A 15,289-nucleotide genomic window follows, 5' to 3' on the forward strand; every position below is an offset into this window, starting at 1 on the left:
CAGATAAGAGTGTCTTCTAATTTTAAGCATTCCACTGAAGGGAATTTCTAACCTTAATTAGTCATTCTTTTGGTTTCTAAACCCTCTCTCACCATCAGAAAGTTCTCTCTGTTTTCCTATTTAAACTTTTCTTGATTTTTCTTTAGGTCCTTGTCTTTTTCTCTGGCCTCACTGAGTATTGAGAACAGCTGGTTGCCATGTTGCTGACAAGCTTAGCGAGTACTTTGAGATCTTCCAAAAGGCTGCAGCTGAAGGCAAAGTGGGCTTATTAGCTTCTCAGAGTGTATATGGAGTCTTCCTCGGTGAGGAAAGAGAAACGAAGGTGAGGCTGGCAGTCCCTGGGGCAGCTTGCTTTTCACGGTCCGAAACCTTTCTGTAACCTCTAACTATGCCACCCAGTCATCATTAATCAGATACCTGCTTTGTGGAGGCTCTGTGTCATGTGTTAGGTTCTACATCCACACTCAGGGCGGGTGACCTTCCTATGAACTTTGGTGTAGTACTCAAGTATAGCGTTCTTGTAGTTAGGCTCTCTTGGCTGTAAGCAGCAGAGACTTGCTTGAGTTCTCCAATGAAAAGGGGACTTATTATAACACAAGAAAAATGGAACTGGAAAGCCATTGGGAAGGACTAGATTCTCTAGCTCTTTCAGGAGCAGTATGGAGTTTTCCCCTCAGGATGTATCTGCTTCCTGCCTCTCTATTCTCTTATTTTACCAATCGGTTTCCTCAGCTTACCCAGAATTGATGTCTATTCATAAGTTTGGACTGAACTTGGCTTTAGCTTGACACACACTTGATTTTACCTCCTGGTGTTTTTTCCTAACTTCTGCTCCATCTGCTAACTAGCTCAGCTTCTCTATGTTTCTTTTCTTTTTAAAAAATATTTATTATTTATTTGGTTGCACTGGGTCTTAGTTGCGGCAGGCTGACTCCTTAGTTGTGGCGTGCTGATTCTCAGTTGCGGCATGCATGTGGGATATAGTTCCCTGATCAGGGATCGAACCTGAGCCCCCTGCATTGGGAGTGTGGAGTCTTAACCACTGCGCCACCAGGGAAGTCCAGCATCTGTGTTTCTTGATTAAAATTTCCAGAAACAAAAATCTGGCCCAGCTCTTCTCTTCAGAGCACGATATGATGTCATCCATTACTGGCCAGCCAATGAATTTGGTTGCTTTTGTGTCAGATGCCAATGCTTAGTTCAATCCATGGTCGCCAAAGGCAACGGAGGTGATCATAGGTTATAAAATGTAAACCTAGGCAGTAAACAAGAGCTGTGGATGAGGCAGTTGTCCTTAAAAGACAGTGTCAGCAAGCAGACCCAGATTTGTATCTCTGGTCAGAAGAGTAAGGTTATCACTAAGATCACATAGATTTTCCCTGTAGTAACCAAATGACCTAAACAAAATGGAGGTGAAGGCAAGGGGCACAGTGGAAGGTTTTGGAAGCCAAAGAAAGTAGGAATGCTTAGCATGAAGCTGGGATGGTTTCTCAGAAGAAGGAAGTGTTTCTGGAAGAGGGAGTCTGGTGCCCTGCTCACCGGGAGAAGCCTAGATAACGTGGATGCTTTCTGTAGATCCCAGTCTGGCAGCTGAATTCAAGCTACAGAAGTCATGACCTACCTTCGACTAGTAAGGACTGACTTGACTCTTAGAAAAGGATGAATTGTAGGAAAGAGTAGCAGCCCCTACCTTTTTATTCTTTGTAAATCAGACCAAGATAGAAGAGGAGTCTGGTTGGAGAGGCCAATTCAGCTTTGTAAGTCATTGGCAAAAACATTTTGGCTGTGAAAAGCATACTGGCCTGTCTCAATCCCCAATACTGTCCTTTCTTTGTGAGTTGTCCCCTCCACTATCTACTGCAACTCACCACCTCTGGCACAGCAAAGAAATCCTGTTGAGTTGGTAGTGTCATAGACATTTAGGGTAAAAGGGGAAAGGTAAGCTCTGAGTGGAGGAGGGAGAATTTGAGCTGAGCTAATTCAGAGGGAATGTTGGGATGATAGAAGACCTGTTATATTTTTTCTACCTGTGTGTATGCTTTTATTTTTTTTCCAGGACTGCTGATAAGCTCAGGCTGTGCATTATACCCCTTGGGATGGAATAGCCCAGAGATAATGCAAACATGTGGGAATGTCTCCAATCAATTTCAGTTAGGTAAGGTGACCTGTGCAGGATGGTGGTGATGGCTCAGTGGGAATCTGTTTTTCAAAGCGCTCTTGGAGGTACCTGTGCTTGCTCGTGGTGCTTGCCTGAGTCTCTCACTATGTTAGCTTGTGGGAAGTGGTGGATTAGTCAGACTTATGTGGCCTTGCTAATTTACAAGCGTTGAACATAAATTCTACTTCTTTAACTGTATCTCTCCACACTCTTTATGTAATTTTACCCAGAGTCCTGCGTCCGATTTGGGACAACCCTATCTACAGAGGGATTCCTAATGCTTGGAGACTGCTAATCCGTCATCCTCTGAATAAATACTAGTCCCTGTTGTATATCCTTCTAGGCACTATTTTCCAAATACAAATCAACAGTATCTCTTCTCGTTCCCCACTGAGGTTATAACAAGAGGTAATTTGCTTTACATCATGCATTAGGAACCTAGGTTAAACGCTGGGAAGTGTTACTGACATTTTTACATTGTTACTGGCATGTTAATGACAAGAGGTGTTAAATATTAAAATGGGTGACAGAAGTAGCTCTGGGCTCTTCTGTGGTTACCAACTTCACTGAGAATGGCTTAAGTTCATTATTGTGAATTGGGAATAGACTGGACTCTCCCTGGAAGATTTCAAAATATTTGTCCAACCTACCATGATGGAAGAGAATAGGAGGAGAAATGTCCAGGTCTCCTTGAGTATTCTCAGTTGAAGGAGGATTTTGGAACAATGAGGCCACCCATTCCCTATAGCTTATGCTCCAATACTTTGCTTTTTTCTCTGTGGCCTTAGATTGTTTTTTGAGTCTCACCTGACTCATTTTTGGAGGAAGGAGCTGTTTACTCTACAAACATAACATAACGGAAGGGCTATATAGAAGACATGACAAATGTAGACCCCGGCATGTTCAGTGTTCCTGGCTCAGGGCAGGGCTGACTGCTAAATATAATAATTCTGCCATAGGTGAACGAATGAGTAAATACTTGGCAGGTGCTGGGTTGTTAGTTCTATAATTCTACTTTTCTAAAATAACAGCTTTATTGATATATAATTCACATGCCATAAAATTTGCCCTTTTAAAGTGTACAATTAGTGGGTTTTAGTATATTCACAAGGTTGTGCAATCATCACCACTATCCAATTGCAGAATATTTTCATCACCCCAAAATGAAACCCCTTACCCATTAGCAGCCACTCCTCATTCCTCCCTGTACCCAGACCCCAGAAACCACCATCAATTTAGATTTGCCTGTTCTGGACATTTCAGATAAATGCAATCATATTATAACATGTGGCTTTTTGTGTCTGCCTCCTTTTACTTAGCATGATGTTTTCAAAGTTCATCCATGTTGTAGCACGTATCAGTACTTCTGCCTTTCATGGCTGAATAATTCTCCATTGTATAGATATAACATATTTTATCCACTCATCAGTTGATGGATACTTGGGTTTTTCTACTTTGGGGATATTATGAATAATACTGCTATAAAAATTTGTGTATACATTTTTGTATGAAAATATATTTTTATTTCTCTTGGGTATGTATCTAGGTAGGTGTGGAATTGCTGGGACAAATGGGGACACTATATTTAAGACTTCTGAGGACACTTCAGGCTGTTTTCCAAAGTGAAAACATCACTTTGGAAACTGCATCATTTTACATTTCCATCAGCAATGTATAAGGGTTCCCATTTTCCAAAATCTTCACCAATACTTATTTTACATTTATTAAATTACAGCCATCCCTATGTGTGTGAAATGATATCTCACTGTGATTTTAATTTGTGTTTCCCTGATGATTGATTTTGTTGAGCATCTTTTCATTTACTTATTGGCCATTTCTATATATTCTTTGAAGAAATATCTATTCAAATCTTTTGCTGATTTTTAACTGGGCTATTTGCCCTTTTTTGTTGAGTTGTAAGAGTTCTTAATGTATTCTGGACACTAGACCCCTTTCAGTTATATGATTTGCAAGTACTTTTTCTCATTCTGTGGGTTGTATTTTCACTTTCTTAATGACATCTTTTGAAATACAAAATTATTTAATTTTGATGAAATCCACTTTTATCTATATTTTCTCTTGTTGCTTGTGCTGTTGGTATCAGATCTAGGAATACAGTATTGTCAAATCTAAAGTCATGAAGACTGTTTTGGCTACTCTGGGTCCCTTGCATTTACATGTGGATTTTAGGTTCAGCTTGTCAATTTCTGCAAAAAATCAGTTGGGATTTTGATAGAGGTTGGATCAGTTTGGAGTGTATTGCCTCTTTAGCAATATTAAGTTTTCCAGCTCATTGAACACAAGATGATGTTCCAGTGAGTTAAGTTATCTTTAACCTCGTTTGATGATATTTTGTAGTTTTCATTATATAAGCCTTGCAATTTGTTGGGTGACATATATCCCTAAGTATTGTTTTGATTATACTGTAAATGGAATTGCTTTCTTAATTTTATTTTTGGATCACTCATTGTTAGTGTATAGAAATACAAATAATTTTTCTGCATTGACCTTATATCCTGCAAACTTGCTGAACTCCTTTACTAATTCTAATGAACTTTTAGTAGATTACTTAGGATTTATTATATACAAGATCACATGATCTGAGAAGAGAAGTAGTTTTACGTCTTCCTTTCCAATCTTTTCCTTGTGTAATAGCCCTGGCTAGAACCTCTAGGACAATGTTGAATAGAACTCGTCAGAGTTTTCTATTCAACATCCTTGTCTTATCCCTGATCTTAGGGGTAAAGCATTCAGTTTTTCACCACTAAGTAAGAAGTTGGCTAGGCTATTTTCATAGATGGCTTTTATTAGGTTTGAGAAAGTTCCTTTCTATCTATTCCTAGTGTAAGTGTATTCATCATGAAAAGGTGCTGGATTTTGTCAAATGCTTTTTCTACACCTACTAAGATGATCATATGTATTTTATTGATTTTCATATGTTAAACCAACCTTGAATTTTTGGGATAAATCACAGCTGGTCATGGTGTATAATCCATTTTATATGTTGCTGGATTCGGTTTGCCATATTTTGTTGAAGACTTTTGCATCTATATTTATTAGGAATATTAGTCTGTAGATTTCTTTCTTGTGATGTGTTGATTGGATTTTGGTATGAGGATAATATTTTTCTAATAAAATGAGTGGCTACTTTTATTAATGTAAAATGCCAGAGTGAAAAACTGGAGATGTCATTTGCATGTAGTCGTATGGCAGTTTTCTGCACCAATCACCACCTCCAAGGACCTAGTTCCCAAATGGGCAATTTTGTATTTGGCTGCCTCTGTCCCAAGTTGATGGGCTTCAATTGTGTTTACCACAGGATCATTACTTTTCTCTTCCTTCATTTACTCAGGTTTTTTTTTTCCTTTGGTTACTGTTTCCCTCTCCACTGCATTCTTCTCCTTTATTTACCCTTCTCTCCTACACCATATATTTGCCTAAGGGCTCTAGCTCCCCTCTCCTTAGTGCACTGGACACTGTGTTGTTCTGTGAATCTGTAAGGGTGAAGGAATTGAAGAATCCTGCTTGAGTGAAGCCCTCTTATTTCCTTTTTTGAATCACTGTCACATCCTTCCAACTCCCTGTGTCTCTTATTCCTCTGAAGCCCACATTTGCTGCCCATATTCTCCAATTGCATGCCTGTATATTAGCACCTTTCTGGTTAGTACTGAAAAAATGAGATAACCTGTGCCATTCCTGACCCATTTCTAGTCAGCTGCCCAAACATACAGGGCAATGACAACTCTATTAACAGTTGTTCCCTTGCAGTGTAGAGGTGCTAGGAGCAGCAGTAAAACTTGTAGTAGAATTAAAAAGAAATCTTTCATGATGTGATGGGAATGCCAAGCTTGTGAATACCAAGATTTGGGAATGCCAATGCTAGAAGTATAGCCTTTCTCCTTAGACCTTTCTTTAATACCCTGGAGATTCTGGCAGTGTGGAAGCATCCTCACACACCTTAGATATTAAGAGGATATATGAATGAAATAGGAGAAAAGTACTGAGTGTCCGGTGTATAGGCCTTTGTTCCCTTTTCCTTGAGAGGCAGCATGGTATACTGAAAGATCATAGAGTTTGGAGTCAAAGATCTCGGTTGGTATCCAGGCTCTGCCATCTTTGTAGTTGTATGGGGTAAAGATATCTATGTCTCAGTTTCCTTCTCTGTAACATGGGGGATGCTAATAATACCCATATCAGTTCTGTTGTTACGGTGAAATAAGAAAAAGTATATTGAAGTATCTAACACAGGGTTTGACTTAAAATAGATGATGGGCTTCCTTAATAGACAGCAGAGTAGAATGTGCTGGGGGGTAGACTGTCAAATGATGGCATTACTTTGATTCTGCTGTAGGCTCTGTACCCTCCTATGTGCTCTGTATTTTGGGAAGGGAGAGACACAGAGCCAAGAAAGACATGGACCCTACCTGAGCTTCGTACCCTGAGTGGCTTGAGAGAGGTGAAGGGGATAGGGAGGACAATAGAAGCAGGCATTGCCAGTCAGGGAAGTTGATTCTTAGAGTAAGTAGATTTCTCACTCTGATACTTTGAATGGCATCCTGCAGCCTCCAGTATGAAAGGGTAACCCTCATGTCTTCAACTCCTCTTTCCCTAAGTTTCCCAGTCAAGTTATCCTAAACCATCCACAGTTATGATTTTTAGTCCTAGCCTGAATTATCAAAGATATGACTTGTATTAAGACAGCAGTCTTGATATATGTGTTGCATTAGAGATAGCCACAAATGCTTTGATACTCTTCTCATATAGAGGCCAAGTCAATCTCTACCCTCTATCCTCCGAATCTGGGCTGGCCTACCTACAACTGCTTTAATCAATACAGTATGGCAGAAGTATCATCAAGTTGCTGCAAGTTGCTGGTTGGGGATAGAGAAGTGGCCATTGGAGTCAGCCAGACGAAGGGACCCAGAGGAGCAGTTTTGGATTTATAGATATTAGAGGTATTGTGAGATGAGGAAATGAATGCAGTACATGCCGACAATTCTTTTAAAAAGTTTTGCTATGAAGGAGAGCAGAGAAACTGTGTAGTAACTGAAGGAGAATGTGGGATGAAGAGAGGCTTTTACTAAGATGACCAAATAGTTGAATGATGATGGTAATGATCCTATAGTGGAGAGAGATTGATGCAGAATAGAAAGGTCCTTGACAAAGTGAAGGTGTAATGAGCAGGACCCGTGAACAGAGATTTCAGTTGATTTCAACTGATTTCCTATACACATATTTCAGCTTCACTGTGATTTTCAAAATTCTCTTAGATCTATAAAACTATTAGAGCATTCCTTCATATCCAAAGACCTATAAGCATCGGACACACAAATGAGCCCCACTGAGAATTTAGAGAAGCTAAATACTTCTAATGGCACATAGCTGTTTTCAAGCAAGCTTATAAAACCATTTGTGTTATCAGGAGCACATAATTCTAAGGTAAGGTCTCTACCTTATCAATGGATCACATTAGCAACATGTTCTCATGAATATGATCTAATCTGATCCTTGAAAGTACATGCATAGCAGATGGTAGTATGCCCATTTTATAATGAGGAAACCCTGAAATATGGAGAGGTACAGCTATTTGTGTAAGGTCACACAGCAAGTTAAGGGCAGAACTGTGAGTAGAGCCTTATCTCCTAATTCACTGTCCTATGTGTGCTACAATGACTTTTTTCCTCTCTATTGGTGAGGGTGTATCTTGAGTCATTTGAGAATTTTTTTCCTTAAGATATGCTTTAGCTCTATTGTTTTCAGAAACAAATGTCTGAAACATCATGGAAAGTACCCAGTATTGCATCCTGTCTTCCCCCACCCTCAACACCTGTGCTCAGCCTGAGTTCCCTGTCAATCTTTTAGTATAATCAGAGTACAAATAAATAAGGCAGTGGCTGGACGTGATGGGATTCTCAAAGAGTTCCTCAGTGGAATGAATATGTGTGGGAAATTTTAAAGTGCCTCTAGATTTGACTTGCACTAATAAAGGAACCTAAGTTGCCCAGCAAAACTTGATCATAGAAGAAAGATATAAAGATGTGTAGAAAAGTTTTTGTGTTCCACGTTCTAAGATCATATGCAGTCTACCTAGGGCCTCTCTCTGGTCTTCTGGGATATCTACTCCTTATGTGTGTCTTATCTCAGTCTTTCTTCCTGAGATAAGGAGACTGTGTGTGTTTTTTGGGGGGAGTGTCAGATAAATGATCTGAAGGGGGTGGGGAAGATACAGATCTCAAAACAAAAACTTACAGTTACAAAAGGAATCTCAGACCCCTTGCCCTCCAAAAGTTTGAACTCTTTCTTTCCAATGCCTCTCCTGTTTCTAGGATCTCATCTCCTGTCTCTCAGTCCATCTTCCAGGTTCCCTGCCATCCCAGCCCTCCCCCAGTGCCTGCTCTACATCCTGCCCACCCCAGAAATTCACTTACCTGGCTCTTACCCACAAGATTCATCAGTTAAGTTTAGGTAATTGACTCTCTTTCTTCTTTTTCTTCATTTAAAGAAGAAATTAACTTGTATGGAACCACAAAGGGCCCCAAATAACCAAAGTAATCTTGAGAATGAAGAACAAAGCCAGAGGCATCACACTTCCTGATTTCAAACCATATTACAAAGTTATAGTAGTCAAAACAGTATAGTATTGGGCTTAAAAACAGACACATAGATCAGTGGAAGAGAATACAGAGCTCAGAAATAAACCCACACAAATATGGTCAATTAATCTATGACAAAGGAAACAAGAATATACAATGGGAAAATGATAGTCTCTTCAATAAATTGTATTGGGGAAAATTGACGGCCCCATGCAAAAGAATGAAACTGGACCACTATCTTACACCATACACAAAAATTAAAATGGGTTAAAGACTTTAACATAAAACCTGAAACCATAAAACTCCTAGCAGAAAACATAGGCAGTAAGCTCCCTGACATAAATCTTGGCAATGATTTTTTTGGATTTTACACCAAAAACAAAGGCAACATAAGCAAAAATAAACAAGTGGAACTACATCAAACTAAACAGCTTTTGCATAGCAAAGGAAACCATCAACAAAATGAAAAGGCAACCTACCAAATGGAAGAAAATATATGCAAATCATATATCTGATAAGGTGCTAATATCCAAAATATATACAGAAGTCATATAAATCCATAGCAAAAAATCAAACAATCTGATTTAAAAATGGTGACAGGATCCAAATAGACATTTTTTCCAAAAAAAGGCATACAGATGACAGATGTCCAACAGGTACATGAAAAGGTGCTCAACATCACTAAGTATCAAAGAAATGCAAATGAAAACCATAGTGACATATCACCTCACACCTGTCAGAATGGCTATCATCAAAAAGACTACAAACGATAAATGCTGGAGAGGGTGTGGAGAAAAGGGAACCCTCCTGCACTGTTGGTGGGAATGTAAATTGATACAGCCACTATGGAGAACAATATGGATGTTCCTTAAAAAACTAAAAATAGAACTACCATACGACCCAGCAATCCCACTACTGGGCATATACCCTGAGAAAATCATAATTCAAAAACAGTCATATACCAAAATGTTCATTGCAGCTCTATTTACAATAGCCAGGACATGGAAGCAACCTAAGTGTCCATCAACAGATGAATAGATAAAGAAGATGTGGCACATATATACAATGGAGTATTACTCAGCCATAAAAAGAAATGAAATTGAGTTATCTGTAGTGAGGTGGATGGACCTAGAGTCTGTCATACAGAGTGAAGTAAATCAGAAAGAGAAAAACAAATACTGTATGCTAACACATATATATAGAATATAAAAAAAAAAAAAGGTCATGAAGAACCTAGGGGCAATACGGGAATAAAGACACAGACCTACTAGAGAATGGACTTGAGGATACAGGGAGGGGGAAGGGTAAGCTGGGACAAAGTGAGAGAGGGGCATGGACATATATACACTACCAAACGTAAAATAGATAGCTAGTGGGAAGCAGCCACATAGCACAGGGAGATCAGCTCGGTGCTTTGTGACCACCTGGAGGGGTGGGATAGGGAGGGTGGGAGGGAGAGAGATGCAAGAGGGAAGAGATATGGGGACATATGTATATGTATAACTGATTCACTTTGTTATAAAGCAGAAACTAACACACCATTGTAAAGCAATTATACTCCAATAAAGATGTTTAAATATATATATATATATATATATATATATATATATTTAAGGAATAAGAAGTGTTGGCAAGGATGTGAAGAAAAGAGGACACCTGTACATTGCTGGTGGGAATGTAAATTGGTGCAGCCACTATGGAAAACAGTATGGAGGTTCCTCAAAAAATTAAAAATAGAACTACCAGATGACCTAGCAATTCCACTTCTGGGTATTTATCCAAAGAAAACAAAAGCACTAACTCGAAAAGATATATGCACCCCTATATTCATTGCAGAATTATTTTCAGTAGCCAAGACATAGAAACAACCTATATGTCCATTGATGAATGAATGGATAAAGAAACTGTGGATATATAGACAATGGAACATTATTCATCCACAGAAAACAAGGAAATATTGCCATTTACAACAACATGGATGGACCTTGAGGGCATTATGCTAAGTGAAATAAGTCAGACAGACAAAGACAAATACTGTATGATCTGAAAAAACAACCAACAACAAAAGAAAAAAACAAACAAACTCACAGATACAGAGAATAGGTTGGTGGTTGCCAGAGGCAGAGAGTGGGGGTTAAGTGAAATGGGTAAAAGGAGTCAAAAGTCACAAACTTCTGGTTATAAAATATATAAGTACTGGGGATGTAATGTACAGCATGGTGACTATAGTTAATAATACTCTATTGTATATTTGAAAGTTGCTAAAAGAGTAGATCTTAAAAGTTCTCATCGTAAGAAAAAAATGTATAACTATGTGTGGTGATGGATATTAACTAGACTTATTGTCATGATCATTTCACAATATATGCATATAGTGAATCATACATATTGTACACCTGAAATTAATATAATGTCATATGTCAATTATATCTCAATAAAAATAAGAAATTAACAAATATTTTAAAGAGAAAAAATAAACAATAATCATGAACTTGAACTGAAAGCTACAATGGGAGGGACCTTGTAGATCAATCAGTGGTCTCATTTATAGCTACTGAGACCCAGTAAGCACAGTGACTATCTCAGTTCCCCACTAGGGACTTGGGGCTAGCTCACTGACTCTCACGCACACTGAGATGTTGCTCAATGGCAATCCAATATCTGTTTGTTGAATAAATCACCTATTCAGTAACAAGGGGAAAGTCAGACAAAGGCTCCCAGCAATGGCCAAGTGCCAACTTTCCCACACTTTAATTTGATTAAGTAAATGAAAGATTTAAGCTGAGAAAGTTGTTTCGTTGATGGTTGTTAATTGAACTCTAGACATCAAATGAAGATTTCATGGACTTGATCCCACACAAATGAATCTATCTCAGTTCAACATTAAATGGATGCATTTAACTCCACATTCTAGTTACTTCACCAAGCCTTTAATTGGCCTCAACAAGAATGGGAGCCAGGGAAGAACCCATGGGAGGATTGCCTAGTGGTAAGAGTGGGCTTTATCATAGCTACACCCTTAGTTCTGTGGCCTTGGGCAAGTTTTTCAGCATTTGGAGCTTATTGCTACTTCCTGGGTCGTTGTGTGGATCAAATGACATCACACATGCAAAACCCCTAGTCCAGGGTTTGGTATATAGTAACCAGTCAACATTTGTTGTCTGGTATTATCATCATTATAATGATACCAATTGTTGAAATGAAAAGGTCCCCAGTACTTTAGTTTTCAGAAAAAAGCAAGGAACCACTTGTACATAGCATGATGAATAACAACACAGGCTAATAGTAGAAAAACCTGGGTTTACATGTGAGCCCAGCCACTTACTATTTGTGCATCTTCGGGCACACTACTCAGCCTCTCTGCATTTCCATTAATGGGGTGGATAAAAATATTTTCCTCCCTAAGGTTATTGAGAAGATTAAGTGAAGTAAGACACACCTAAAAATATTTAGCACACTAGGTTGCACTAAATGTAACCTGTTGTTAGTAGGTACTCAGCCCAGTTCTCAAGAGCCTCTTTGGAGAGGATGCCCCAGGCTGGACTTCTGGGAGGGAGGGAGGGAGAGACCCACTCCACTTGACAAAGGCCCACAACAGAGGCTACCTAAAGGCCTTGTGTATGTGCCCTGTGTTTCCTCTCTCAGAGGCCCATTTCCTTTTTTCTCCCATCATTTCCTTTCATTCTTGCCAGTTCAAAGCCTTTTATGGTGACTCGGGGTTTGGCCTTTATGGGTTCAGTTTACAGGCGTTTCCTGTTACCTTTCCTCTCTGTCAGTTTCCTTCTTCATGGACGTTTTCTTGTGCTCACCAGAGCATAATAAAACAGCTTAATACATTCTCATGTCCACAGAGGGGCAGCAGAGTGTGGTAGAAACAGCCCTCGCCTGGGTATCAGAACAGCTGGGTTTTAATTTTCCTAAGCTTGTTTGGGCATGTCACTTTCCCACTCTGAGCCTTGGTTCCCCCGTTTTTACATAGAGAGCATTGGACTAGACTGATGAACAACTAGAGGCCACAGATACCTACCTAACTCCCTGTCGTGACCTACCTACCTTTGTGGTGAGGCCCTTGATCTAATTTCATATTTATTTTGTTCTTAAAAACCAGAAGGATAGTGAAGAAATAAACCAGTCTTCTTAAGGCAACCCTCCTAGAGGATAGGAGCCTTTTAGTATCACTCACCCATGCGGTGGGGCTAGGGATTAGCCAAAGGGCTTGCCAGAAGCAACTCATTCATTGGGCAACATCAGCTAGAATGCCCTGGGCAGCCAATCCTTCTGGAAAACTTACGGCTCAGGTGTTGCTTAAGGTTTTTCAGTTGCCCTCCTAGCCTAAACAGAGAGAAGTCTCCACCCAGAGGAGAAGCTGGGCTAAGCTGGAGGAGGGAATCAGTGGGTGAGGGAGCAACTTAATTCAACTGCAGATCCCTGGTGCCTGGCACACTTTTGGCACTCTCTAAATGTTGCATTGAGTGGAATGAACAAATTGTAGGGTGGCTCTGTTGCCATCTTACTGTGTGACCATAGCCAAGTCATTTCAGTTCTTTATTCTTTGTGTGTTTTAATTGAAATACATTTGGTATATAGCATTGTATAAATATAAGCTGTACAACATGTTAGTTTGATACATTTATATATTGTAATATGATCATTAGCACCCATATTACATTATGTAATTATAATTTCTTTGTAGTGGTTGGAATTATTATGTTCTAGTCTCTTAGCAAGTTTGGTGATTATCATACAATATTGTTTTCTATATTTACTGTAATGTGCATTAGATCTCTAGGGCTTATCTAGTACTTGTTGCAATGTTTGTATCCTTAAACATCTATTCTCTCACCCCGCAGCCCCTGATAACCACCATTTTATTCTCTGTTTTTTACGAGTTTGGCCTTTTTAGATTCTACATACAGATTTCAGCTCTTTCGACCTATTTCCCTATGACTAAAGTGAGGATGATTTTATCTACCTTCAGAGATTGTTTTGGCCATGAAATGACAAAGTTTACATGAACGTGCTTGATGAAAAAAATGCCCAACAGGTGTAAGGGGTAAAAAATGAGAAAGCTGATCTACCATTAACTTCCTCCTCCCTATCATTTCAGTAGCTAAAATTCAGTGCTAGTTTTCTCACTGACCATCTCCTGTTAAAAAGAGAGAAGGACTCAGGGCTTCCCTGGTGGCGCAGTGGTTGAAGAGTCCGTCTACCGATACAGGGTGACACGGGTTCGTGCCCCGGTCTGGGAAGGTCCCACATGCCGCAAAGCAGCTGGGCCCGTGAGCCATGGCCGCTGAGCCTGCGCGTCCGGAGCCTGTGCTCCGCAACGGGAGAGGCCACAGCAGTGAGAGGCCCGCGTACCGAAAAAAAAAAATAGAGAAGAACTTAAAGTAATGAGACTCTATACATCACATGGAATGCTAAACTATTTTTATTTTGAATAGAAAAAATAATGGTGTTTATAAACATTTCAGTCTTTCCTGAAATTCCCCATATGAGAGGAGGGTGCATACCCCTGGAGTAGTGGATCCCTAAGATGACTTCCAGCTTGGTGACTCCAGAGGGAGGCAAGGCTCTAAAAAGGCCTCAAGGGCAGGTCCTCAGCTTTACTTGGCCTTATTTCCCCACCCAGTGTCCCGCAGAGGGTCTAGTGGGCTCACTGACTGATACAGTGAAGGCAGAATTGTGAACCAGTTGTCTATACATCAGACCACCACGCGATGGCAGTAAAGTCAGGCAGATTCATTCTGTTCTGTTTCTTTCTCGGTCCTGCCTGGTCCTCAGGTCAAAGAACGTGATTCACGCTTAATTTCCTTGCTTCCATTTCCTCCACACAATTTCCTTCTATAAACTTCAGCAGCAGCTTTCTTTGTTCCCCTCACCTTTAGTGAGTGAGTGTCTTTCCCTGTCTATTCTGGGATGATACTATCTCCTAAGCCTCTGTTTTAAAATCAGAAATCATTTTTTAATTGGAGGTGTTAATACTGCAGCAACCATTTCACAGGGCTCTTGTGAGGATAAAATGAAATGATATATACCTAAAACATTTAGTACAGGGTCTGTACTCAATAAATGTTAACAATAACTGCTATTATAATTACTGTTATTATTTTTATAGTTTAGACTGACCCAGAAGTTTCTTTTTTTAAGTAAAATGAAATGGGTTTCAAAGTCAGGAGCCAGAAAGAAAACCAGGGACAACTCCTTCACATCCTAGGAGCAATTCTCTGGCTAAATTAATGTTACAGGGGTGAAAATATATGTCTCTGTGTTGTTTCATATGACTTTTTCAAACCATCTTCACCAAGCCCCATCCAGGTGAATTGAGAAGAATTGCATCAGACGTATCTTTCAAGCACTGCATCGAGCTAGGTAGGTCCCAATAAATGTTGATTCCCTTCTACTTTTCATCTAAAAGCTAGACCAGTTTGGGCTCATGATACGGTCTGATTCAGGTGGCTTCCCACTGTGCTCTGCATCAAAATCGTTTGGGCCCTCTCCTCAGAGACAGTGATTCTGTAGGCATGGAGTAGGGCCT

The 15,289-nt window shown here is 39.7% G+C and overlaps 1 protein-coding gene across 1 annotated transcript in view; it reads left to right on the plus strand.

Annotated features, from left to right (window-relative positions):
- The window catches only part of LHFPL1 (LHFPL tetraspan subfamily member 1), a 43,100-nt gene that overhangs the window by 9,653 nt on the left and 18,158 nt on the right, over positions 1-15,289 (plus strand). The window contains exon 2 of the mRNA XM_067722986.1: positions 2,057-2,155. Coding sequence (XP_067579087.1) covers positions 2,057-2,155 — 99 coding nt within the window. The remainder of the gene's footprint in view (positions 1-2,056; positions 2,156-15,289) is intronic.

The sequence above is a fragment of the Pseudorca crassidens genome, chromosome X (genome assembly GCF_039906515.1).
Source record: "Pseudorca crassidens isolate mPseCra1 chromosome X, mPseCra1.hap1, whole genome shotgun sequence".
Lineage (NCBI taxonomy): Eukaryota > Metazoa > Chordata > Mammalia > Artiodactyla > Delphinidae > Pseudorca > Pseudorca crassidens.